This window comes from Capra hircus, chromosome 15 (genome assembly GCF_001704415.2).
Source record: "Capra hircus breed San Clemente chromosome 15, ASM170441v1, whole genome shotgun sequence".
In the NCBI taxonomy this organism is placed as follows: Eukaryota; Metazoa; Chordata; class Mammalia; order Artiodactyla; family Bovidae; genus Capra; species Capra hircus.
In genome coordinates this window covers 51,496,904-51,523,344 of record NC_030822.1, presented here as the reverse complement: position 1 = coordinate 51,523,344, position 26,441 = coordinate 51,496,904, and the positions used below count along the sequence as shown (strand labels likewise).

At 46.1% G+C, this 26,441-nt stretch overlaps 1 protein-coding gene across 2 annotated transcripts in view; it reads left to right on the top strand.

The window, feature by feature from the left end:
* POU2F3 (POU class 2 homeobox 3) overlaps window positions 1–26,441 on the top strand; it is an 86,152-nt gene that overhangs the window by 21,541 nt on the left and 38,170 nt on the right. The window contains exon 3 of one of the 2 annotated variants that reach the window (XM_018059651.1): window positions 9,930–9,964. The exons of the other annotated variant lie outside the window; for it this stretch is intronic. Within the exon in view, the coding sequence (XP_017915140.1) occupies window positions 9,930–9,964 (35 nt within the window). The remainder of the gene's footprint in view (window positions 1–9,929; window positions 9,965–26,441) is intronic. 2 annotated transcript variants of the gene reach the window in all.

Sequence of the window (26,441 nt, the reverse complement as noted above, 5' to 3'; positions counted from 1 at the left end):
GGGCACCCTCTGTCCATGGTCACCCGGCCCCATGCCCCTGACATCTGTGAGAAGGGCCTGGAGAGCAAGGCTTTGCATAATGGCCCAGGTAGAGAAAGTCGCTGGGACACTCACAGGCCATGTTGCCCTTGCGACATCAGTTGTGTTTACTCTGCCATTCTAGAGAAGAAGCTTTAAATCATGAAAATCCATAGATAGTCAGAACTGGAGGGACCCGGGAAGATCTTCCAGTCCTGGGGTAGCAAGTGGGTTTCTTCGGGAGAGCCACTTCTGATCATCGCTGGTGGGCGCTATGCACTGAGTTTAGAAGGAAGTGAGCACAGCGGTTCATCAGCGATGCCTGCCCAGGGCATGTCTCCCTCGCGGCACCTTTGCACCTGCTATCCACAGCTGAGAACACTCAGCCGGTGGAGAACTGCAGCTCTGATCTCCCACTCCATAAGCCAGCATTCTTCCCCCAGCCCATCAAGGTCCTCCTGTGGCCTGTTCTTCAGGTGCCTTCAGGGGCCAGCCTTAGTTTTCTTTGAAACTAAGAAACGCCAAGGCGTTTCTTTGCTCCCACGAAGAAAGTGGCATGAATACAGACAGAATTTTTGGTTTTAGTATGTAAGGGAAATTGAAGGCTTTGGAGATCAAGCAACTTGCCCAAAGTCCAGCAGAAAATAGCCTTTGCAGTAACCCTCGGGCTCAGTTTACCGTGTGTTCTCTGTACAGAACTCGGGCCATTAGGCCACAGTGCCCAGTCCCTTGGAGGAATCTCAAGTAATAAAAAAGGTAGGCATAGTGTCTGTGGGGTCCTGGGAAAAACTGGTTGGAATGACCTCACTGGGAAGTCTCTTGATTTGCTCTGGTGGCTGCCTGCCCAGGAGGGCCTCCAAAGGTGCTGGTTATTTTAATCACTGCTATCCCAGGAAGTGCCAATACATTGCCAAGTAATCATAAAGTGGCAGGGGAAGTCTTAGTGGGTTTACCTGGGAGTGGAGCTAGTGAGAAGAGAAGCAGCCCAGAAACGGGAGCGTTTCAGCCTCGTTGCAGAATGCTCCCTGTGTGTTTACCAGTCAAGAGTGAAAAATCCTGCTGGAACAGTTCTCCATTCCTGTGCTTCCACCTCCCTCACCCAGAGAATTGCTCCCCAGGCAAACTCACACCCCAGTGCTGCCAAAGCATGCAAATCAGTGGGCCTGCAAGACTGTGGCTCAGAGGTGGGAAAGCGGAGGGCTGGCCAGCTCCTCCTGTCTCCGGTCCCAACAGGGGTCTTTGCAGGTGGCTGGGACTGCTGACCTGGTGTTCACCAGATGCCAGGGAGGAGAGACAGAGATGGAAGTTGCCTTGACCCCTGTGTTCCTCCTGTAGACAGATCCTTGACCTTTCTCACTGGGACTCTGTTGAGTATTACTCCATCCTGGTCTAAGGAAATTCTATCCAGAACCCTGGTGTTCCCCACCAATTCAAGATGCCTCTTACCCTCTTTTAGTCACTGACTATGCGTGTATACTCAGTTGTGTCCAACTCTTTGTGATCCCATGGATTGTAGCCCACCAGGCTCCTCTGTCCATGGAATTCTCCAGGCAAGAATAGTAGAGTGGGTAGCCATTCCCTTCTCCAGAGGATCTTCCCAGCCCAGGGATTGAATCTGGTTCTCCCTCAAGCAGGCAGGTTCTTTACCATCTGAACCCTTCAATTCAAAAACCACTTCTATAACATCTTTGAAATAAGCAGTCTCTGCTTGAGCTCTGTTGACATGAAACCATGGGTTTCACTGCTGGACAATTCCACATTTGACACAATTCTTCCTTATCCTGAGGTGAGCCTGCTTCCTGGCAGCCTCCGCCACTGACCCTTGTGGAGCTGGGTTTTAGGAACTGCAGGTTAAGCCTGCTTCATATCCAAACCAATATTTGGGGAAGAAAGAAAAGTACTCTGACATTTACCTAAGAACATACTATGTGCCAGGCATTGGGCCAGGTAGAGCTTTCAAATGTTCCCATATTGAATTACTTTAAAAAGTTTTATTTTGAAAAACTTCAAATATATAGAAAAGAGAAGAAATAGGTTAACGAACAACCATATACCTACCACCTGGATTTAATAACTTAGCATCTTGCCATATTTGTTTTATCCATTTGGGGAGGGAAATATTTTATTTTTAACTTTTCATTTCAAACATACCTGAAGGTAGACACTAAAATGATGAGCCCCCATATACTCATTGCCTACTGTCAACAGCCATCAAGTTTCTGCCATTCTTGTCACTGAAGTATTTTCTTGCAAACTATAGACATTATAAACATTTCAGTACTAAATATGTCAGTATGTGTCTCTAAGCCATAAAAGACATTATCCTTCTTGACCATAGTACTGTTATCACACTTAACAAAATTAATCTCACATAATTCTTGTGGCCATCCTAGGAAGAAGGGTTGACCTAAGGGCAAGTGTCCTCTTCTCTAGGCTAGATATCCTTTCCTCATTTGATGTGACTTCTAGGCCCCACTCTTGGGCCTCATGCTCTACAGCCAGTTCATCAGGGTCCCTTTTAGAAAATGGTACCCTGAACTGGGCTTGATGCTCTCAGCAGAGATCTGCAAATCTGCGTGTCTGCTAACACACAGGTCACCACGCACGTGTAGCACACTCCGACCAATATGGGCTTCGTGCGCTCATGCACGCTCAGTCATGTCTGACTGTCTGTGACCCCATGCACCATAGCCCACCAGGCTTCGCTGTCCATGGAATTTTCCAGGCGAGAATACTGGAGTGGGTTGCCTTTTCCTCCTCCAGGGGGTCTTCCCCACCCAGTGACTGAACCCACCAGGCTTCACTGTCCATGGAATTTTCCAGGCGAGAATACTGGAGTGGGTTGCCTTTTCCTCCTCCAGGGGATCTTCCCCACCCAGTGACTGAACCCACATCTCCAGCATTGGTTTTAGTCAGCTGAAGTGCTCCCTTTTTCCAGTTTCTTTTTCACGGGAAGAACACCAGCCTCCTCTCTCTTCCCCTCCCCACAAGGAACTGCAGTTTGTTTATTTCCAAACATGTCTGCCAATAAACAGAAATGGGAATCATTTTTTTTGTTTTGTTTTCGTTGGGATGGGAGAGATATATTGAAGTGAAGTGAAGTGAAAGTCGCTCAGTCGTGTCCAACTCCTTTTGGGTTGGCCAAAAAAGTTCATTTGGGTTTTTCCCTGTAAAGAACTTTTTGGCCAATCCAGTATTATATTTCTTTAGGAGATTGAGTCTCTTTGAAAATGTGAAATATGGAGTACAGATATTTTGATGGTCATTTATCTTTAAGTATGCACCCATGAATTTTTAATCACTGTAGTTATTTGCTGTGATTATTTCTATAATTTTAGTTTGAGATTGGTTATTGGTTTTGTTGAAAAAACTCTTTGAGGTTTCACATCGTAACCCAGAGTCTTTTGTTTAAGCTTTATTGAAGTGTTACTGGTAAATAAAATTGTAAGATGTTTACAGTGCATATCATGTGATTTGGTATGTGTATACATGGTGAAAGGATTCCCACAGTCTAGTTAATTAACACATCCATCACCTCTGTATTTACCTTTTTATGTATGAGACAGAACATTTAAATTCTACTCTCTTAGAAAATTTTAATTGTTCAGTACGGTGTTATTAACTATAGCTACCATGTTATAGACTTCCCTGGTGGCTCAGCAGTAAAAAACCTGCCTGCAAATGCAAGAGACATGGTTCCATCCATGGGTCAGGAAGATCCCCTGGAGGAGGAAATGGCAACCCTCTCCAGTCTTCTTGCGTGGGAAATCTCATGGACAGAGGAGCCTGGTGGGCTGCAGTCCATGGGGTCACAAAGAGTCAAGACACGACTGAGCAACTAAATAAAAACGCCACCTTGTTATACATTAGATCCTCAGAGTTGATTCCTCCAATAGCTGAAAGTTTTTACCCTTTTAGCATTTCTCCCATCCCTCCAGTGTCTGGTAACCCGCTTTCCACTCTCTGACTTTTTTTTGAGTTTGAGTTTGACTTCTTTTTCTTTTGATTCCACATAGAAGTGATCTTTGCAGTATTTACTTGACTTTCTCAGTCTGACTGATTTCACTTAGCATAATGCTCTCAAGGTCAATCCATGTAGCTGCAAATGGCAGAATTTCCTTCTTTCTTGGGGCTGAATAATATTCCACCATACCACATATATATATATATATATATATATATATATATATATACACGGCATTTTCTTTACCCATTCATGCACTGATGGGCTATAACTGAAACTGTTTCCTTAACTTGGCTGTAGTGGATAATCCTGTGGTGAACAAGGGAGTGAAGCTATCTCTTTGATATCCTGTTTTCATTTCCTGTGGATATATACCCAGAGTTAGATTACCGGATCATATGTAGATAGGCTTAAAGGCAGAAAAGCATATAATATTAAACATAACACTTACCACCTTAATCATTTCTTAATTCAGCCTCCTCTATCTTTTATGTATACAGGTGACTTTCTTAAAACCTAAATATAAGGCTTAGATTTATTCCTGTTACATATTATCTTGTTGGTTTTTGCCTTCTATTCAGTTCAGTTCAGTTCAGTTCAGCCACTCAGTCGAGTCCGACTCTTTGCGACCCCATGAATCGCAGCACACCAGGCCTCCCTGTCCATCACCAACTCCCAGAGTTCACTCAAACTCATGTCCATCGAGTCAGTGATGCCATCCAGCCATCTCGTCCTCTGTCGTCCCCTTCTCCTCCTGCCCCCAATCCCTCCCAGCATCAGAGTCTTTTCCAATGAGCCAACTCTTCACATGAGGTGGCCAAAGTATTGGAGTTTCAGCTTTAGCATCAGTCCTTCTAATGAACACCCAGGATTGATTTCCCTTAGGATGGATTGGTTGGATCTCCTTGTAGTCCAACAGACTCTTTAGAGTTTTCTCCAACACCACAGTTCCAAAGCATCAATTCTTCAGCGCTCAGCTTTCTTCACAGTCCAACTCTCACATCCATACATGACCACTGGAAAAAGCATAGCCTTGACTAGATGGACCTTTGTTGCCAAAGTAATGTCTCTGTTTTTTAACATGCTATCTAGGTTGGTCATAACTTTCCTTCCAAGGAATAAGCATCTTTTAATTTCATGGCTGCAATCACCATTTGCAGTGATTTTGGAGCCCCCAAAAATAAAGTCTGTCACTGTTTCCCCATCTATTTCCCATGAAGTGATGTGACCAGATGCTATGATCTTAGTTTTCTGAATGTTGAGCTTTAAGCCAACTTTTTCACTCTCCTCTTTCACTTTCATCAAGAGGCTTTTTAGTTCCTCTTCACTTTCTGCCATAAGGGTGGTGCCATCTGCATATCTGAGGTTATTGATATTTCTCCTGGCAATCTTGATTCCAGCTTGTGCTTCTTCCAGCCCAGCGTTTCTCATGATGTACTCTGCATATAAGTTAAATAAGCAGGGGGACAATATACAGCCTTGCCGTACTCCTTTTCCTATTTGGAACCAGTCTGTTGTTCCATGTCCAGTTCTATTAGAATCAACCAAAATATTTTCTAATCCTGATTACATCATCCAGCTGAGTTAATTTTGCTTTCTGCTTTAAATTACCTCCAAATCTGATCATCATCTATCCTGCTTACTTGCCTAAACTATTGATTATAGCCTAATACTTGGTTCCCTCTGTGTTGGACTCTGGGCACAGTGAGTTTATTGGGAAAACTGTATGAGTACAGGAGTTGAGAGATCCAAGCTTTAGTCCAAAAAATCAGAGTCTCTGAGGCTGTGTGACCACCACAAGGTGCTTCCCTCTGAGGCTGGACTTCAGTATCCTTTCAACTCTAAAAATAATGCACTGGTCCTTCTGGGTGTCTGTCCTGCCTTGTTTTTTCCTACAAGTGACTGCCATCTTCCAAAGCCAGAGCTTATATAATAGAATGTGTTCAGATTTCTGCAGATGGAGGGACCCGTGGTTTCTTAGATCTGAATAGGAGATCCATTTCAGGTGCAGTTTCTTAGTTACTTGGATCAGTTAAACATGCATTTATTAAGCTCCTACTATGTGTTAAATGCTGTTAAAGGCTCTCAGAGTACAAAAATGAGTAAGAAGAAATAACCCTGGCCTCTGCTGCTGCTGCTGCTAAGTCGCTTTAGTCGTGTCCAACTCTGTGCGACCCCATAGACGGCAGCCCACCAGGCTCCCCCATCCCTGGGATTCTCCAGGCAAGAACACTGGAGTGGATTGCCATTTCCTTCTCCAAGGCATGAAAGTGAAAAGTGAAAGTGAAGTCGCTCAGTCGTGTCCGACTCTTCGCGACCCCATGGACTGCAGCCTACCAGGCTCCTCCATCCATGGGATTTTCCAGGCAAGAGTACTGGAGTGGGGTGCCATTGCCTTCTCCAACCCTGGCCTCTAGGAACTCACAATTTCATGAGGAAAACAGACACACAAAACACTGACTTTAAAATATGTGGTAGGGCTTTCCTGGAGATCCAATGGTTTAGAATCTGCCCCAGAGCAACTAAGCCCATGGGCCACAACTACTGAGCCCACGTGCCACAACCAGGGCCTGTGCTCCACAGCAAGAGAAGCCGCCAGAGTGAAAAGCCCACATCTGGCCACTGGAATAGCCTCAGCTCGCCACAGCTAGAGAGAGCCTGTACACAGCAACAGCCCAGCACAGCCAAAACTAAATATATTTTTTAAATATCTAGTTGTGTCAGGTATTGATTCAAAATCCAAGTCCTTCTAACCACCTCCACGGCTGCCCTTCTGTCCTGTGCACTGCCCTCTGTCACCTGACCGACTGCATGGCCTCCCTTCCCCCTTGCTTATCCCTACAGCTAATTACCACTGGTTTATTTATTTTTGGCCATGCCACATGACATACAGGATCTTCCCCAACCAGGGATTGAACCCATGCCCACTGCATTTGGAGCATGGAGTCTTAATTACTAGACCACCAGGGAAGTCCCTGATCACTGCAGGTTTAAGCACTGAAGTCAATTCATGTAACTCCTCTGCTCAAAACCCTCTGATCACGTCCCAGCGTCCTTGGCATGAAAGCCAAAGTCTTCGGCATGACCTGCCTTCCAGAGCCACGTCATCTTGCCCTGGGCCACACCCATCCCCTTCTCTCCAGCCCTACTGGTCTCATCACTGTTCCTCAACAGGCAAGCCTGTTCTTGCCTCGCACAGGCCTCAATCCCTCTGTCTAGAATGATCTTCCCAGACCACCCTGATTATGAACAGCCTCTGACACTCTTCTCCTGACCATCACTATTGTTTTCCATAGTAACTCTTTCTAAATGAAATTGTGTACTTGTTTTCATATTCCTTTTATGTCTCTTCAACTAGAAAAGAAGCTCTGTGTGGCCAGGGACTTCATCTGGTTTTCCAGCATGATATTTCAAGTGCCTAGAACAGTGCTTGGTATATAGAGTGTATTTTGTGGAATGAATGAATTTGTTCTTTGGTCATATTTTAAAATTACCCCCTTACAAGGCTACATTTACAATGTCATGAAAAATTTTTTTTTAATACAAAAGCAATTTTATCTTTAAGTCTAGTCTCTGCACACACACTATTTTCGGTCCTTGGGCCCTTCCCATTTTAGCTCCCCTCTCAGATTAGCTTATTTAATCTCAAAATCAGACTGCTATTCAGAGATGACTTCTTGTCTCACCTATTGCCTCTTTCTCGGAATCCCATAGCCCTTAACTTCTGCTGTCATCTTGCCAGCCCAGCTGCTCTTGGGGATGCTTCACAACCAATCATACCGGCAAGGGCCAAGCTTATCTATCATTTAGAGCAGAGCAGAGGGAAGGGGGCTTCAGTTAAAGCTCCAGAGGATTCTCCTGGACCCCATTCATTCAGCTATCAGGTGCTTCTTGAGCCTCTGACCAATGTTAGGAACTACAGTGGTCTTTGAGGACAAAAGTGGTGTCATCATTCTGGTTTCAAGGAATTCATAGACCAGAGGGAGAGAGAGACATGCAGACAAGAAAAGGAGTTCCATGACAGGTGCCATAGGGCAGGTAGAGAGGGGAGAGGGACCAACTTTGTGAAAGGTAACAGGGCATGGAGGCATGGAAATGGGAGAGGTGTGGCGTGTTTGGACGTGTGGATCTTTCCATGTGACTGGAGCACAGGGTACCTGGTAGGGAGGAAGGTGAGATCATGAGAGGCAGAAGACAGAGCAGGGAAGGTAGGCAGAAACCAGATCATACGGGGAATTATTTGTTATACTAAGAAATTTGGACTTCATTCCAAAGCTATTGAGGAACGAATGGAAAGCAGAATTTTTTTTTTTTAATGAAAAATAACTTTGTTAGTACAAAGTGATAACCATCGTCTGAGCCTTTGGCGAGTCGTAGTATAATAGTAACATCAAAGATTGTTGATCACAGATCACCATGACAAATATAATAATAATGAAAAAGTTTCAGATATGTCGAGGATTACCAGAATGTGATAAACCTGAATATACATTATTACATAATGTCTTTGTGTTCAGGTTTTCTTTTTTCCTGTAGTAAGTTTTGTCATCCCAATGCCAGATGATTATCATTCTTACTTTCTGGAGAATTTCTTTTCTTATTTAAGTTGCATTCTGCCATTTTTATTAAGGGCTGACCAAGCCAAAGCCAGATGTGAACCCTCTGCATTTGTGGCAAATCTGTTAAGGTCTGAATTCATTCACATGTTCATTTATTCATTCACTCAACCAATGCAATATTTTCAAATTTTTTTTAAATTTTTATTTATTTATTATTGGCTGTATGTAGAATCTTTATTGTGGCTCAGGCTTAGTTATCTCATGCATGTGGGATCCCTGACCAGGGATTGAACCCACATCGCCTGCTTGGTCAGGCAGATTCTTGACCACTGGATGACCAGGGAAGTCCCAACCAATATAATTTGAACTCCTGTTATGTACTAAGCCCAGTGCTAGGCTCGGGGTGTATGGCATTTAATATCATTTTCTTGCCATTATAGAGCCAGTTATCCATGGGGCACAAAGGAAGATTGTTTGGCAGCTTCTGCCCTGAGGAGGTATATGAATAGGAAACTTAATTTTAGCAAAGAATGGAAGCATTTCTCTAATAATAGCTATATATTTATGCAAATTTTGGTGTGTCCATAAATGGAATACTATATAGCCATTAAAAATTATCTTTGCAAGCACAGGAGAAAGGTTTATGATGTTCCTTAATGGTGTAGAAGAAAGGTTTATGATACTCACTAGAAAAAGCAGAGTAAAAATCTGTACAGAGTGGTATATATCAATTAGGAAAAGCTAGCATAAAAAAGGTCATGAAATATACAAAAATATTCATTGTAGCTGTTTGCAAGTTGATTTTTCTGCTACTTTTTCTATATAAAAATTTTTTTCTATTAAGCACACCTTTAATTTTTCAACTGAACATTTACTATAAAGGGAAAAAGATGAATAAAACAAAGAATGAAAGTTGGGGGACAGGTGATAGAAATGGGGGTGACAGTCATCTACCTGACATGATTTAGATCCCATTAACCCTGGAGGGCTGGGATAGCGGAGGGACTTCTTGCCTTCGGGCAATTCCTTTAGGGCCCATGGCTGGTCACCCCTTGCTTTTCCAGAAAGCCTGTTTCAGAACTTCTGTCTGAGGACATCCGGCAGAAGCATTCTGGTATGGCAAGTTCTAATCCCAGTTAGATTCTAGATGACTTTGGACAAGTCAGTCTCCCCTTTGCTTGTCTGGTTACTCCCTTCTTGAAGAAAATTTTTCAAAGACTGTCCCAGGAAACAGAATAAACAAAAAGAGTCTGGCCACAGGGCAGGCAAGTGTACTTTTTCAAAATAAAGAGAAGCTCATCCTGACATCCTGTTTCCCTTTAACTTTCAGTCTCTTCCAATCTTGCTAGCTATTAATATTTTCTTTTTTTGTTTTTTTATCTTTTCAGGAAATGATCGAAATGGCTTAGATTTCAACAGGCAGGTAAGGACATTCAGAAGAAAAATTTATTCTATAAATTTTAGGGGTCATTCATACTATGTCAAGTGTGGGGACACAAAGAAGATGAAGGGAAGTGTTCAAGGGTGTTTATTTATAGACTCATCACTCTCAGGATTGGTAGGGGTATTTCAAGAGCTTTTGCAACCCGCATCTCCTGAACTGGCAGGAAAATTCTTTAGCACTAAGCCACCTGGGAAGAAGACAAAAGGGTAGGCTTCGGTTAAAGACACATCTGGGTAAACTATGAGGAAGGACTTCCAGCCAATGAGCTTTATCAAACACTGGAAGAGCTACCAAGGGAAGGAGGCTGTAGAATAAGCTTCTCTCTCAACATCTTTAAAAATAAGACAAGGACTTCCCTGGTGCCTAAGATCCAGTGCCTAGGACTCTGAGCACCCAATGCAGGAGTCCCAAGTTCCATCCCTGGTCAGGGAACTAGATCCCACATGCTGCAACTAAAGATCTTCAACTAGGATCCTATGTGCCCCAGCTAAACCCCAGCTCAGCCAGATAAATAAGTATTTATTAAAAAAAAAAAAAAAGATGAAACAGATTCTCACCTAAGAGGTAGTTTGGCCAGGTGTGTTTCCAGGGCAGGAGGATGGAGGATATGCCTGAGGATTCTGTGACCCTGAAGGAGCCCTCCGTGGTTGGGGTGTGGCCCCTTGCCTGTTCTTCCTGAGCATCGCGGCCCAGGGTACCCCTCTCCCAGTCCCTTGGATGAGATGCGCACGGAGTAGCCCATCCACACCAAGACATGGCAGCACTAGCCCAGCCTGGAGGGGGCCTGCTCCACAGGCCTGGTGGGTTTGGCTGCCTGTGTGATCTTTTTGAAGTTGGGGAAAACGTTGCACTTAGGACAAGGCTGGGGGCAGCCCCTCTGGGCCCAGCAGCTTACCGAGAGGCCCCTGATCCTTTGAACTTCTTTAGGGATAAGGTTTCCTCACCAGTTGGGAGAAAGTTTCCTGGTTTCTGTCAGGGGAGGACCTCACTGGAGTTTGCTTCTCTTGGATAAGCCTCATCATGGCGAAGAGGAGGGCAATCCCACCCTCCCCTGGGAAGGGTTTTTGCATTTCTCATTAATGACAAGAACAAACAGAAGAGATTTTTTCCTTTTTTTTTTCTTTCAGTGCACAGGCTTCTCTATTTGTGTTACGCAGGCTCCAGAGCATGTGGGCTCAGTAGTTGCAGCATGAGGGTTAGTTGCTCCATGGCGTGTGGGATCTTAGTTCCCTGACCACGGTTCGAACCCACATCCCCTGCATTGCAACGTGGATTCCTAATCACTGAACCACCAGAGAAGTCCCACAAGAGACCTTTTCTTTAGAGGGGTGGGAATTTTGGAGTAAGAGAGGCTCTGCTGGTCACACTCCTTTACACACTTAGACTGGATCTCACCTCTGTGCACAAAAACACACACATCCATGCCCTCCCTAAGAATCCACCTGGCTCCCTCTCATTCTGCCTTTCAGATGCCATCAGATACCAGCACCCACACCCTCACATTCACACCAGCTCACCTGTGGACCTGCAGGTGGGCACTAGAATTTCTCAGGTCCCTAAATTGATAGTGATACCCTCGAGCTTCATGACAAGGGAAGTAAGCCAACATTTGCAGACCCTCAGGCAGTAGGCGAGGTGCTTCTGGCACTTTGTCTCATTTGATCCTTACTATTCTCACCTTACATAGGTAAGGAAATCACTTCCCAGGCAGCCCCACCTGATTTGGGGAAGGGTTTGAGAGGTTAAGTAATTTGCCAAAGGTCACACACATTGGTTTACTGGTGGAGCCTGGGCTTGAACCCACATCTCTTTGACTCCCAAGCTCATTTTTCCCATGATGCCTTGCAGCACCCTCCTCCCCAGTCCCTCAATTCCCCTGTCCCTGAAAATGCACACCGTCCTTAGGGAGAGGCCTGGGAGCCAGCAGCTGAGCGTGACCTCACCGTGACTAACCTGGAGGAAGTGGGAGGTGCAGGGAACAGGGAGGGGAAGAAACAGTGTTGTGTAGGAGTCGTCCTTGTGTCTGATACTGAGAAGGGTTGGCGGACGCGGGAAAGCAAAGGCTAAGCCACCACCTTTGGAGAAGCTCTGGTTGGAAGACCCCAAGCCAGTTGGTGCCATGGGGAATTGCAGCCAGGCTCTGGATACACTGCCTGCCATCTTGAGGTTGCATGAACAAGGGACATTTACTCATCAGGAAGTTTCATGCTGAGCCTGTTAACTTCCTGATCCCAGGAAAGCAGCCTGAGCCTGTTTGGGAGATAATAGTGAGCTGACCCAGAAGCAGGGCCACCCCTAAGTCCCTCGGAAAGATTAATTCAGAGCTGGGAGGCACCAGGACAAGGCCAGATCCCTGGACAGGGAGTCTGAGGTCCTGAGGGCCAGTGCTGTTGCACCGTACACAATCCTCTTCTCCTTTCTGGGCCTTGGTGTCCTCACGAATAAAAGAAAGATGTTTGCATGACATGGTCACCAAAGCCCCTGCAGTCTGTATGTTATGGTCCCATCAATTTTCTCATGCCATATTCTGTTTGGTTATGCTTCCGCATTCCTTTCATGTTTTTCTTTGAAGAAAAACAGGGAAGAAAGTGTCCATTTCTTTACTCTGAGCTGTAGAGAGTGAGGAGAAAATGTCACATGAAATCTTTCCAGCCTTTATGATCTCGTGTGACCCAGAGAAAAGAATCTTTTTGAAATTTAAGGGTCAGAGACCGAAGGACCCAGCAGGCTGGATCTGGGGCTAACCATTCATTCTTTGAATACTTAATCATTCCTAAGGGCTAGATAGAGGGTGTCATTTGTAAGATGATAAATTGCCAACAAACTCTGTAGTGAATTCTGTTAAGACAGAAGAGCGCTGAGTTCTGAGATACTGCACAGTGATGTCACCATAGAGATGGCGTCCAAAGTGGGTGACAAGGGAAGAGTATGGGATTTGACTGGCAGAGAGGAACAACAAGAATATTCTTGTTGCTGTGAAAGAAGTCTCACTACATAAAAGGAAACTATGAGAAGGTCAGCATGGGATGTGATGGTGGAAGATGAGGCTGGACAGATTGTGTAGAACTTTGAATGCCCAGCAAAGAAGTTTGGATCTATCCTGTGGACAGCAGGGAGCCACTAGGGTTTTTCAAACAAAACTAGTTTCGCTTAATGGAAGAGTGTTAGAAGTGGGTATGGGTGAGGAGGGAGGAAAGATGAACGGACCGATGTGAGAGAGGCCCATGGGATGCTGTTGAAGTAGGAGGAAGTGGGCAATGCCAAGGAGTGGGATGAAGCACCCAGACATAGAGCCAGATGGCCTGCGTTTGAGTCCTGGGCTTTGCACTGCCTGGCATTGTGACCTTGTATAAGTTCCTCAACTTCTGTATTTCTCTGGGGAGAATACTGGTACCTATCTCACAGGACTGTTGTGAGTGTGTACCTCTTTGACAATGTCTAGAATATATATATATACTGTATAGGTATTTGCAATTGTTATTCCTGTGTCAGCAAGCATGAAGAAAATGAAGTCATTCAGTCATGTCTGACTCTTTGCGACCCCATGGACTATAGTGTACGAGGCTCCCCCATCCATGGGATTTTTCCAGGCAGGAGTACTGGAGTGGATTGCCATTTCCTTCTCCAGGGGATCTTCCCAACCCAGCAAAAGAGAGTCCAGTTTGGGAGATATTTCTGGTATACAATCAGGAGGATTTTGGCAACAAATTGGAGATGGGCAGCAAAGGAAGGGGAAAGGTCTGGCACAATTCTTGTGTTTCTGGCTTGGATGCTGAACATTAGTGGGGCTGTGATCAGAGATCAAGAGGATGGGAGGTCCAGCCAGTTTTTCCAGATGATAGGAGGAGGAAGAAGGGCAGATAATGCTCTATAGGTGCTCAATATATGATGCAAAACTCAGATCTAGAGCCAGCAGACAGGTCAGGATGCATACTGAGGTGTCACCACTGAATGGTGTTAATCCTAGTGATGGGAAGGAGTGAGGTCACCTTGGGAGGTGTTGCAGACTGGGATGAGAATCCAAAGAAGACCTGGAGAGAAGGAACATGTCAGGGACAGGCTGAGGAACAGGTACCCATAGATGAGACTAAGAAGGAGTGGTGAAAGGGATGGATGGAGAACCACACCCACAGAGGAGAGATTTCACAAAGGCGGGGACAACAGCGTCAGAGTGCACAGAGATGTTGTACAGCCCCAACTGGGAAGTGGCCATGGTCTGGCAGTGAGGTGAACGGTGCTGGTCTCATCGTGGCATCGTGATGAGAACAGATGCCAGGTTGCTATGGGGGGCGGGGGAGGGGAGGAGGGGTTAGGACCTGATGGAGATGAGGACTACAGAATCCCCTTCCAAGGAGGGGGATGATGAAGAGACGGAGATGTCAGCCAAAGATGGAGACAGTGTGAAGAGAAGGTCTGGGGGGATGAGGGAGGCTTTGGGGGGCTGTGGGCCTGGGGAGAGATGGGAGGTGCAGTAGAGGAGACAGAGGAGGGAGAACATGGATGGAGGATTTAGCCGAGAAGAGGGGGGCGGGGGGGTGGGGAAGGGCTAAGCACCCTGTCAGTGAGTTCAGGAGCCCGAGGGACAGCCTTCCAGTCCCGGAGTTTCTCCGCTTCCACTTCCTGCTCTTTGGACCAGCAGCTAACTTCAGAAGGACTTTAGGGAGTATTATTGACTCACAAGGCTTGGAGAGAGCCCACAGTGACACACACACACCTGGGCAGCCTGGCGCCGCTCTGTGCTGATGGCTTCTGGGCCCCTCATCAATCCAGGGCCATGGGTGTCCGTCAGAACTATCAGCACAGTGTCTCCACCTGTGCTGTGGAATGCTGTCTGGCCAGAAGACTTCACAAAAGCTCTCTGAAGCCAGAAGAGAGTCTGAAGCAGTTTGGCAGGTATCTTTGTCTCTGAGCATCCTGCCCCCAAAGCTGAGAGCCAGCAACCTGAGGTTCTGTCTCAGCCCCAGGCCTGGCAGTATTCTCAACTCATCTGCTCCTACAACAGGAGGAGCTTCCCTTGCGGCTCAGCTGGTAAAGAATTCACTTGCAATGTGGAAGGCCTGGGTTGGATCCCTGGGTTTGGAAGATCCCCTGGAGAAGGGAAAGACTACCCACTCCAGTATTCTGGCCTAGAGAATTCCATGGGCTGTATAGTTCATGGGGTCGCAAAGAGTCGGACACGACTGAGCGTCTTTCACTTTCACTAAGCCACCTGAGTAGTAATTGGGCTTCCCTGGTGGCTCAGACGGTAAAGCGTCTGCCTGCTGTGTGGGAGACCCGGGTTCGATCGCTGGGTTGGGAAGATCCCCTGGAGAAAGAAATGGCAATGCACTCCAGTACTCTTGCCTGGAAAATCCCATGGATAGAGGAGCCTGGTAGGTTATGGTCCATGGGGTTGCAAAGAGTCAGACACGACTGAGCAACTTCACTTTCACTTTCCATGATGGAGGCAGGACCAGGCTCTCAAGCTGGGGCGTGAAGGTCTGCAGTGAAGACATAGTGAGTCTTCCAAGGAGGGCCGGCCCCACTCTAGCTGAGCACCAGAGGGTGAGGGAGGGAATTATTTGACCACGTTTGACCATTTAGTCCCACAAACCTGTGCCTAGCTTGGGTAGTGAGGAGGAGTCAGAGAAGGGTAGAATGAGGTCCCTGCCCACAAGAGCTCCCAGTTGGTGGGAAGAAAACACAGTGGAAAATGCAGGGGGTTGGAGGAAGGCAGGGGGAGGGAAGGAAGAGAGGGGGGCCCTTGCATTATACTAATGCCAGTGGGGCTGATTCAGGGAGTCTCAGAAAGGGCTAAAGCATAGGGATAGCACTAGGGATAGAGCTAGGGATAGGGGGCCCAATAAGCTGGAGGGAGACTCTGAGACCTCCTTGTGAAAGACCTCGGAGGATGAAAATTAAGGATCGTGAAAGTCTTGATCCTCTGAGGCTTGTTTCCATCTGCGGCAGAATCCAGCTCCCAGTCCTGTACTTCCAGGTGGAGGCAGGATTGTTGATGGTGGATGGGCAGACTAAGGGAAGAGATTGAGGAGCCAGCCAACTACATTTTGCTCAACCCTAACCAAAGACTCTGATGCTGGGAGGGATTGGGGGCAGGAGAAGGGGATGACAGAGGATGAGATGGCTGGATGGCATCACTGACTCGATGGACGCGCGTCTGATTGAACTCCGGCAGTTGGTGATGGACAGGGAGGCCTGGCGTGCTGTGATTCATGGGGTCGCAAAGAGTCGGACATGACTGAGCAACTGAACTGAACCGAAGCAGTAAGGTTGGGTTTTAGTATGTTGACCTATGACATCCCTCTTTTTCTCCCGCCCAGGTACCAAAGCAATTGAAAAACACAGATGCAGGAGTCAGACAGATAGAGCTGCAAGGGAGACATGATTGTTTGTTTTTAACTCAGTGCACTTTTATTGCCAAAAAGAAAGTGAAACTTTTACCCTAGGAAACATTGCTATAAAAATCATTTAACAACAAAATTATAAAGACAGAGTAATGACAAAAATAGTGGTTAATTCTATCAGAGAGCTTAGATGGACAAAATATATATAGTAGACATCAAAACATATCTCTTATTTCTTCGTGAAACAAAAGAAGGACAATACAGTATTACTTGTAGGTGATGTCCTTTATAAAGGTACCATTTATTTTAAAAGATTGCACTTGAACAATAGGCCAGAACTTATTTTCAATTAACTGGTTGGGGGACATGGTTTTGATGTGTTGCCATAATGGACTTTCAAAGACCTTGCTCCAGAACTGAATATATCCACCCAGCACACATAGAGTTGGTAGAGAACAGACTTTCAAGTACCCTCCTAGCCAAGAGTTAGGTCCCAGAAGTGACCAAGTCACACATATCCATTTCACTCTAAACCTATGCTTCTCAGCCTGATCAGATTCAATATCCCTTATAACAGGGTGCTATAAAATCCCCTTAATATCCTCGAATGAAACTTATAGAAAACATACCTAAAAATCAGTAGGATACTCTAATTTGAATAATGATTCAAAGGAGAATGAAAAAAAATATATATATATATATTTCAGCAAGTAAATCCTCGTGAAGCCTCCCCCGGAAGGTTTGATGAGATAATATGATGTTTATATGAATGGGACAGACACAAGTACAGACTGATATTGGTATGCTATACTGGCAACTCAAAAGCCAGGATTTTCCAAAATGTTAAGCAAACTCTTGATAAACTTCCAAACAAAGTAAAATATAATCTTTCTTCAATTTATGCAGAAAATGGCATCCCAGAAAAAGACAATGCATATTAAAAGTATGCAAAAAGTACAGTGTGCCCACCTAAAAACTGGAATTGGGGACTTTCCTAGCAGTCCAGTGTTTAAGATTCACACTTCCAATCTTCCAGTGCAGGGGACGTGAGTTCAATCACTGGTTGGGTTCATCCCTGATTGGGAAACTAAGATGTCACCTGCTGCATGGAGCAGTCAAACGGAAAAATAAAAAATCTGGAATTGGGTTCTAGCTCGTGTGATTATAGGCAGGCCATTTACTGACACAAGTGTCTGGTGGGTATTTGAAAGCCAGATACAAGTTGTACAGAACACAAGCAAGAGTTTCTCGGCTATTACCGTCTTCTGCATCACAGGATGTCTAGAATGTCTGTCCTCTGCCTGGTAAATGCAAATAGAACCTCCTAGTTATTAAGACAGAAAACCCACCACACAGATTTCAGAGAATGGCTTTCAGGTTTCCTCTCACCCCCACACCACCCTCCACCATGAGGAGAGCTGACCTAGACTTACCAGGGACACAGAGCCTTCTACAGGAGGCGGAGGGCAAGGTGTTCCTATGGCTATGATCCTTCCACACAGAAAGACAAGGCAGTGAAATATGGAGGCTCCCCAGCACTGGGAAAAGGTACCCCAAATAACACACAGACCTGCCCTCAGAGAACTCGCTTGCTATTCCACAGGGAGACAGGTCTGAAAAGTGCCTTAAAATGTCAGAACAAGGGGTATGTAAACCAGTGCAGCCTCAACAGGGACTAAGCGGGGCTTGTTGAGTCACAGGGTAGATGGAGGACAGAATTCTGAGGCAGGAGATGGTCAGTGAGACAAAATGACTCCTTTCTCCAAAGTGATTCCCCCATCATAGTCAAGATAATATAACAATAGAAATATTTATTAGTAGTAAATATTTATTATTATTAAATGATAATAAATCCTGCCTGTGCACAGGTGCTGAGTGCAATCTGCTTCATTTTTATTGTTCCTTTTATTACTTAGAACACTCCTGTGAGGTCTTCGGGATCATTCCAACTCCATAGATTAGAAAACTGAGGTGCTGAAAGGTTAAGGAATTTTCCCAACATCCCTTCATCCAGAAGTAGGGAATTTAAGGCTAGACCAGCCAAACTCCAGACTCCATGCTTCTTCTGCTCCACGGCCTCTCTTGTCTGGGAGGAGGTGGTCCCATGTAGTTGAGCCAATTGTCTGTATTGGTCAACCTCCCCGTGTTTCACTGTCCTCACCTGAAGATGAGAACAGTCATCAGGCCTCCTTTCCAGGCATGTTGTAAGGGTTAATTACAGTTAAGACACAGAATAGGCCCTGACATACAGTCATTGACCAATAAACATTAGCTGCTATTATTTCTGATGAATGAGAACCCATAATTTTCTCTTCCTCTTCTCTCCTTGGGTGGCTGCTCTGCTGAGCTTGCACCAGTTTAGATGGGCTGCCAGTGGTACTAGAAGGAAATTTCTTTTCTGAGATGCACGATCTCTCCATCTAAGCTTCGCCCTATCCACCCTAAGCTTGGATGGGAAGCAACTGATGAATGTCTTCGCTTTTGGAGAGGTGGGAATTTGTCCTCCTTTGCCAATCATCCACTGCTGTTTGGCTTGAGGCTCAGATGTCAGTGGTCTCCGTTCGTGGCCTGGGCAGCAGCCTCGGTATTTAGATGGATTGAGCCTTATTTAGAGCAGGACTGTGAGGAGCAGGTAGGAACAGGAGCAGCCAGGGTTCTCAGGAGGCCTGGTCCTGGGACACCCTGGTGGACCTTAGAGCCACCAGCACCGCCACGAAGCCCCTCTTGGGCACTGGGTGTGGGGCCAGCTCGTTCCGGCTGCAGCAATGGCACAAGCCCATGGGTGCCTGTAGACGGGGAGTGGGAGACCGAACGTTCCTCTCCACTCATGAGTGGGCTGGAGAGCAGAGAGGACGCAAGAGGAGAAGGAAAGCGTCAGACCTCCTCCCCCTGATTCTGCGGGGATCCAAAAGAGTGCTTTCTTTGGAGATTTGAATGAGTTGCCTTTGATGGGTCTAGATTCTGGTAAGGAAGGGCCAGTTCATCCCCTTCTCATGTAGGAGTCTTTTTTGGAGCAGGAGTCTTGAAAAAGAAGCTGGATTTGGCTCGAATGGGATAAGAAATTAATACCATCCTGAGTTGAAAGGCAGTAGGCCGTGCCTTCCATAAGCAGTATCTCATTGGAACCTCACAGCAACCCAGAGCGATAGCTTTTAGAATTCCCAATTTACAGATGAGAAAACGGAGTCCAGGAAGGTCAAGAGACTTTCCTGGATTCAAACCGTGGATGATGGAATGTGCCAGGCACTTTACCTAAAGTTCTATCTTATTTGATATTACTTAATCCTTACGACAGCCAGGTGAGGTAAGCATGATTATTCCCATTATACAGCTGGGGTAACTATAACTCAGAGCGGTTAAGTAATTTACCCAAGGTGGAGCTCAGATGTGCAGCAGGCCTGTCTGATCCTACCCTGTGGCAGGCTGTTTTTGAGACAGAGAGATCCTGCGAAGCAACGAGCCCTAACGTTGCCCAGAGCCCCCCACCTGCAGTACTTTTCCACCGGTCCCCAGCCCTTGTGCTCATACCGCAGACCTCTCGCGGCCAGGGCTTGCCAGCCTGCATGACAGAGATGCTATCTGCAGGCTCGGGGAAGGCTGCCAGGGGAGGGGTGGGGTGAAGCAGGGTTCCCACCCAGAGGGTTCCCCTGCCCTGAGAGGAGGAGTGCCTCCCTGGCCTGTGCGTGAGAAGGGTGCAGGGAGGAGACGACTGTTTGCCTGTGTGTGTGCCCACAGGGCAGGGGGTGGGACCCGGCTTCTCTGTGCCCCCAGTCGGAGGGCTGTAGAGGCAACTCTAGTATCCAGAAGATTCTCCTTCTCCTAGAATCACTGCTGTGGCAGAAAATAAACTTTTCCACCTCAAACTTCCCTCTCCTAGTCTAGCCTGAGAGTGGCTTCGGAGGCCGGGCTCAGGCGCTGCGGCCCTGTTCAGTTCCCTACCCCATTAAGCCAACAGTTTGACTCTCACAACAGCTATTAAACAAGAGTCACTATTCTCAATGAACAAGGGAACTTAGGCTCAAAATGGTAAAGTGACTTCACTTAAGTGGCAGAGCCAGGACTTATTCCATTTACCTTTATTCAGTGTTTCCTTGATCATATGCGCTGTGTCCATTGCTGGCCTCCTGTCTCCGATTCCAGCTTATTCTACTAATTGGCTGTCCCCATTGCCCCCATCACCCCTCTGGCCTCTGCTGCTTGTTTCCAGACCCAATGTCAAGACTCCCTTCCCTCCCCACTGCGAGGCCACTAAATTCCCCTTGGCTTCCAGCTCCCAAGGATTCGCATCCTGTTTTGTTTCTCTGTCTTGGCAGCCCCTCCCCTGCACTGCCATCTTGTAACATTTTCTCCCCAGACACTGCTGGCGTGGACTACTGCAGGGTGTCTGGTTTTAGGCTTGCAAGTGACTGTGTAGTGGTCAGCGATCCAGCCCTGGGATCACACAGACCTGGATTTGAATCTTGGCTCTACCACTAGGAGCTGGGGTCACTCACCCTTCCCAAGCCTCAGTTTCTCTCTCTGTAAAATGCGGGGAAATAATAGCATCAACCTCACATTGTTGTTAGGATGAAGAGTGAAAGAGATCTTGAGTGTAAGCTATCTGGAATATAGTAAGTGCTCAATAAACTGGCTGTTGTTGCTGTTGCCGCAGTTGATTCTCGCTGCCGTTTCACATCAGCCTGCTCCAACTCTGCTCTTGGGAGGCACTGAAGGCCCAAGGTTCACCATTTTCCAGATGATAGTTCCACTCAGATTCCCCCAACTGCAGGCCTTCTTCTGGGTGCCCTAACCTGTGCCCTTGTGCCTGACTCAGCCCGTTCCTAGAGGAATAATAAGAAAAATATGCCAGACTCAGTTGGTGCCAGGTAAACACAGGCATGCCTCTCCATACCTGAGAGGGTGGTTCCCAAAATATTGTATGTAAGTTAAAGGTTTATCAACTAATTTACTTTTTTTCCACCAAGAGCCTGCTATTTAAAGCAATATCATGCTCAGTCTTTCCAGAGACTATAAAGAATGCCCTTTTACGATGAATTAAAGCAAACATCATCCATAGGATTTGCTTAAAGTAACTTCTGTATTAATTTGGCTTTTCCCCAATGACATCTTCTCAAAGAAAGTGTGTGATCCTAACCAGGAAATGTTTAAACTTGACCCCGTCACAGTGGACGGGACTCATCTGAGAGCTTGGAAGTGGGTTTTGCGGGCCAGTTGGGGAGCTGGTAAACTGAAGCCCAGAAAGATTAGAACACCCAGTCCCTGGGGGTAAATGCTGATTCCTGCTGGGGCCAGTGGTGGAAGGCTTCTGTGCCCCCTGTCTGGGGCTGGGACTCTCAGAGGTGTGGCTGCTAGGGTACAAGCCCCCAGGCCAGACAGAAAGAGTTAACACCGCTCTGGCCCAAGAGAAGCCATGCAGCTACCCAAAGGCATGGAGTCCCTTTCTCTCTGAAGTGAACCAGAACCAACTTCCTTTCCGAGAATTTGGTGCTTCCCCTTATGCTGGCTGGGCGGTGAAGAGGAGTGCAGCTCCCTGGCTTCAGGGCACTCCCCAGCCTGGCCAGGCCCATGGCCTCTGAGAGACAGACACTCTTCCCTCATAAAGCAGGGTGGGGAGTAGAAGGATCTGAGGTTTGGGACTTGACTCAGAATCTAGCCACTCAGCCAGGGTCCGTCTAACCTCACAGGAGACCTCCAGGCCCCCTTCTTCCCAGGTCCTAAGGGCTTGTAAGTACCACCCAGAAATGATCCTCTTTAAAATAAGGAAATGTCCTCAAGATAGGGAGGAACAGAGGAAGAGGCAGCATCTAGACTCTGTTGCTTTCTAATTTTTTTAACTTATTCTATGTTTGGCTACACTGAGTCTGTCTCTGCACACGGCTTTCTCTGGTTGCAGCGAGCGGGAGCTGCTCTTCCTTGTGGTGCTCGGGCTTCTCATGGCAGCGGCTTCTCTTGTTGCAGAGCGCGGGCTCTAGGGTGCGTGGGTTTCAGCATTTGCGGCGTGTGAGCTCAGTAGTCGTGGCTCCCAGGCTCTAGAGCACAGACAAGACTCAATAGTCACAGTGCACTGGCTTCCCTCCTCGGCTTGTGCAGTCTCACCAGCAGGGGTCAGACCCATGTCCCGCTGCACTGGCAGGCCGATTGGTAACCGCTGAACCACCAGGGAGGTCCTCAGCTGTTCTGACTGAGCCCTACCCCCTCACCGCCTCATCCTCACTTTCCATCACCCTGCCATTTATCTTTCCAAACTCAGCTCAGATGTCTTCTTCTTCGGGTAGCCCTCCAGAAGATGGGAAATATTTGAGGAAAGAGTCTGTATTGTAGTGATTACAGTAAAGCAGTGTCTAGCAGAGCAGACATTCAGTACATGTTTTTTAAATAAACGGACTGATGGATAGCTGTGATGAACCTATCTACCCGCCCCTCCATCCCGGTGCCAAGGATCCCACCTCTCTGCTTTTCAGGGCCTTCTGCTCCTCACGCTGCTCTGCTCCCTGTCGTCATTCTCTCAGCCAGCGATTCTCAGAAACACACCCCTCCTCCCAGGGAGGTGAGCTTGTTGGGTGTCTGCATATAGCGTGTACAGTGGGCTCCCTCCAGTCCACTCTGGTAAATATTTCCCAACTCCACTGCTTTATTGGCTGGGTCCCAGGAGCGTTTGGCTGAGGCATCTCAGCTGTTTGCTCAGTGGCTGCTGGGTGCCAGGGCCTACCCTCTAGGCATCCGGGGTCTGCATATAGGACTCCGGCCAACCTGGCTTTCTAAACTCTTTGAGGTTGAGAGCTCAGTCCCAAGCTACATATCCCAAGCCAGAGGAGGCCCCTTACAAATGCCCCTTAACGGAGGACAGGACTGAACTTCTTCTCCTAGGATTGCCCTCTCCTGGACATTTCAATAGAAAGTGTGGTTGAGGGTAACCAGTGACTCCTGACAGCACCGTGACTATATTTTTCATCAGCTGTAGAGACAAATTTGGGTTGCATTTCTAACTCTGGAGTGTGTCAGAGACAAATAGACCCTTAGGGCAAAAGGGTCCCTTAGGTTACTTGTCCCCTATATCCAGAAGGGTTCCACAGATCTCTGCTGTTTGGCACCAAGGCTTTCTTCTTTTCTCCTATCCTGTCTGTGGATACACTTATTTATTCATAATACAACATTGTACGACTAAGTTTTCACCGTCTGCATTAGCATTTTTTTTTAATATTTACTTATTTATTTGGGTATACTGGGTCTTAGTTGTAGCATGTGGGATTTAGTTCCCTGATCAAGGATTGTAACCAGGCCCTCTACATTAGGAGTGCAGAGCCTTAGCCACTGGACCACCAGGGAATTTCCTGCAGTGACATTTTAAAAGAAGAAAACATAGCAAATTTTTATACAATTAAATATATTCAATTTTAACAGTCTGAGATTTTGCATTTTGGGGTATTAAAATATCGGTTGCATGTGATGAAGTGATGACCTGAGTAGGTGATACTGGTTACTTTAATGTTCTTATTTGACAAAATAAAAGAACACTCTCTGAACTCTGCCAAAAAAAATAAATTTACTTGTCAGAAGCCTCAAAACCAGCATAAGCCTCAAAACCAGCTTAAGCTACCTCCTGGAGCAACGTTTTTCTGCCTACATCCCTGACAGAAGGCTCCTGGCCCCACACTTCTGGCCAAAGCTCTCCCAGGAATTTGGGACTCACTTCCCAGAATGCAGTTCACTGCAGGGTTCAGCAGGTTGTGATGTTAGGACATTCTTTCCCCTGAGACCCCATCCACTCTCTGTGACGGTCACCTGTGGTCGTCACTCCACATGCTCCAGGCCCAAAATCCGTCCACTTCAGCTGACAGCCCTTCAGTATTTGAGAAGAGCTCTCACCCCTCATCCTGCCACCTACACCAGGGCCTCCCTCGTGGCTCAAATGGTAAAGAAGCTGCCTGTAATGTGGGAGACCTGGGTTTGATCCCTGAGTCAGGAAGATCACCTGGAGAAGGGCATGGCAACCCACTCCAGCATTCTTGCCTGCAGAATTCCATGGACAGAGGAACCTGGCAGGCTACAGTCCAAGGAGTCGCAAAGAGTGAGACGTGACTGAGCAACTAACACAACTCACCCCTACTCTTCCCCTTTCCATGTAAACATCCAGAATGCCTTCAGCAAAGTCATATATAGGTTTCTAATTGCCTTACTTAAAGCTACTGCTGCTGTCACACACAAAGTGCATGAATGCTTTCTTGTAGAAATATTTAATGTTACAGATAAACAGGAAGACTTTTGTTCTTCGTTGAGCTTCGGCCCTCTTTTCCAGAGAGAATTTCTCTTATCAATATTGTGTGTATGTGTCTAGAAGAACCTTTTCTCCACTCATACGTGGATATGGGAACAAATGGAAATTATAAATATTTGTGGAGTTTTAAAAATGCATGTATATGTACATAGTAGGTAGGTATAAATAACACAGTGTGTATTTCTTTTTGAATTTGTTTTGAAATTTAAAAATAAGATTTGTAGATTGCCTCTTGGTGTTACACATAGGGCCGATTTGATTATTGTTAATGACTACATGCCATTCTATTGTTTCAATGTAATTTTACTCTTCTATTACCCTATCAAAGGACATTAGGTTGCTTCAGCTATTTTTGTTCAATGCTGTGACAAACCCTTTGAATTTGTTTCTGCCTTCATGCCTTTAGATGCATAGGTTTTGGTCTGCCAGTCACCCTCTTTAGGTATAGTATCCACAAGTGCACAACATTTAATACTCAGACAACATCTGGCTAGGCCAGAACACCTTGGATGATTTATTCATTTATCCATTTACTCTTTCAACAAAATTTAATTGAGCACGTGCTGTATCTTTGTTGTGTCTTGATTCCAGCCGTTACAAGCCCAGATAAGGCAGTGGCAGGCCTGTCCAGGTGGAACTTGCATGGTTAAGCAGGGGATCCTCATTCCACATTCTATTGCATTAGAATAGTACAGCCTATCCTACAAATTTTTTATTTTTATTTTTTTCTTTAAATGTTACTGGACTGTGGTTGATTTACAATGTTGTGTTAGTTTCAGGTATACAGCAAAGTGATTCAGTTATACATATACTCATTCTTTTTCAGATTCTTTTCTCATATATGTTGTCACGGCATATTGAGTTCCCTGTGCTATACAGTAGTCTACAGATTGTTTAAAAGATAACTATATCACACTTTCAATTTACATGGTCTTAAGTGTCAGTTAACACCTCTAAGGTCTTCTTGAAAAAATTACAAACTGCTGTCTCAACTTGTGCAGTTAATTTTCATATTCTAAGTAAAAGATTTTTATATTTCCTCTTATGCTTTATCTTATTACTTTGTTCCCTTCCTTGCACCTTTCCAAGATTATTTTTTTTAACCATGATGTCTTTGTGCACAGTAGTAGTAGCCAATCCTGTTCCTCATACAGAGATGTATTAAGTATGCAAGGTACATATCTCTTCATAGCCTAATGTACTGATGACATGCTTAGCAAGACTGGACCATGAGCAGAGTCCCATGGCATGCCACTGGAGACATCCCCCTTGGATGACACTGATTTGTTAATTAACACTCTCTCAGCCCTCATGCGGAGAAGGCAATGGCACCCCACTCCAGTACTCTTGCCTGGAAAATCCCATGGACAGAGGAGCCTGGTGGGCTGCAGTCCATGGGGTCGCGAAGAGTCGGACATGACTGAGCGACTTCACTTTCACCTTTCACTTTCAAGTATTGGAGAAGGAAATGGCAACCCACTCCAGTGTTCTTGCCTGGAGAATCCCAGGGACGGGGGAGCCTGGTGGGCTGCCGTCTATGGGGTCGCACAGAGTCGGACACGACTGAAGCAACTTAGCAGCAGCAGCAGCAGCAGCAGCAGCCCTTATGACCCCCATCTTGATCTCCAGGGACATGTGTGTGTGTGTGTATATAAATATATATATATATATATAATAATTATAGCATTCATCTGATCCTCATTTCTAAAAACCCTGTATAAAAGAAAATGAGCCTAGTTTGGCGTGACTTTTTAAGTCAGCATGATGCCATGGAAAGGGAGTTGATTCTGGGTCTGCTCGGTCTCTGTTGTGTCTGACTCTTTGGGACTCCATGGAC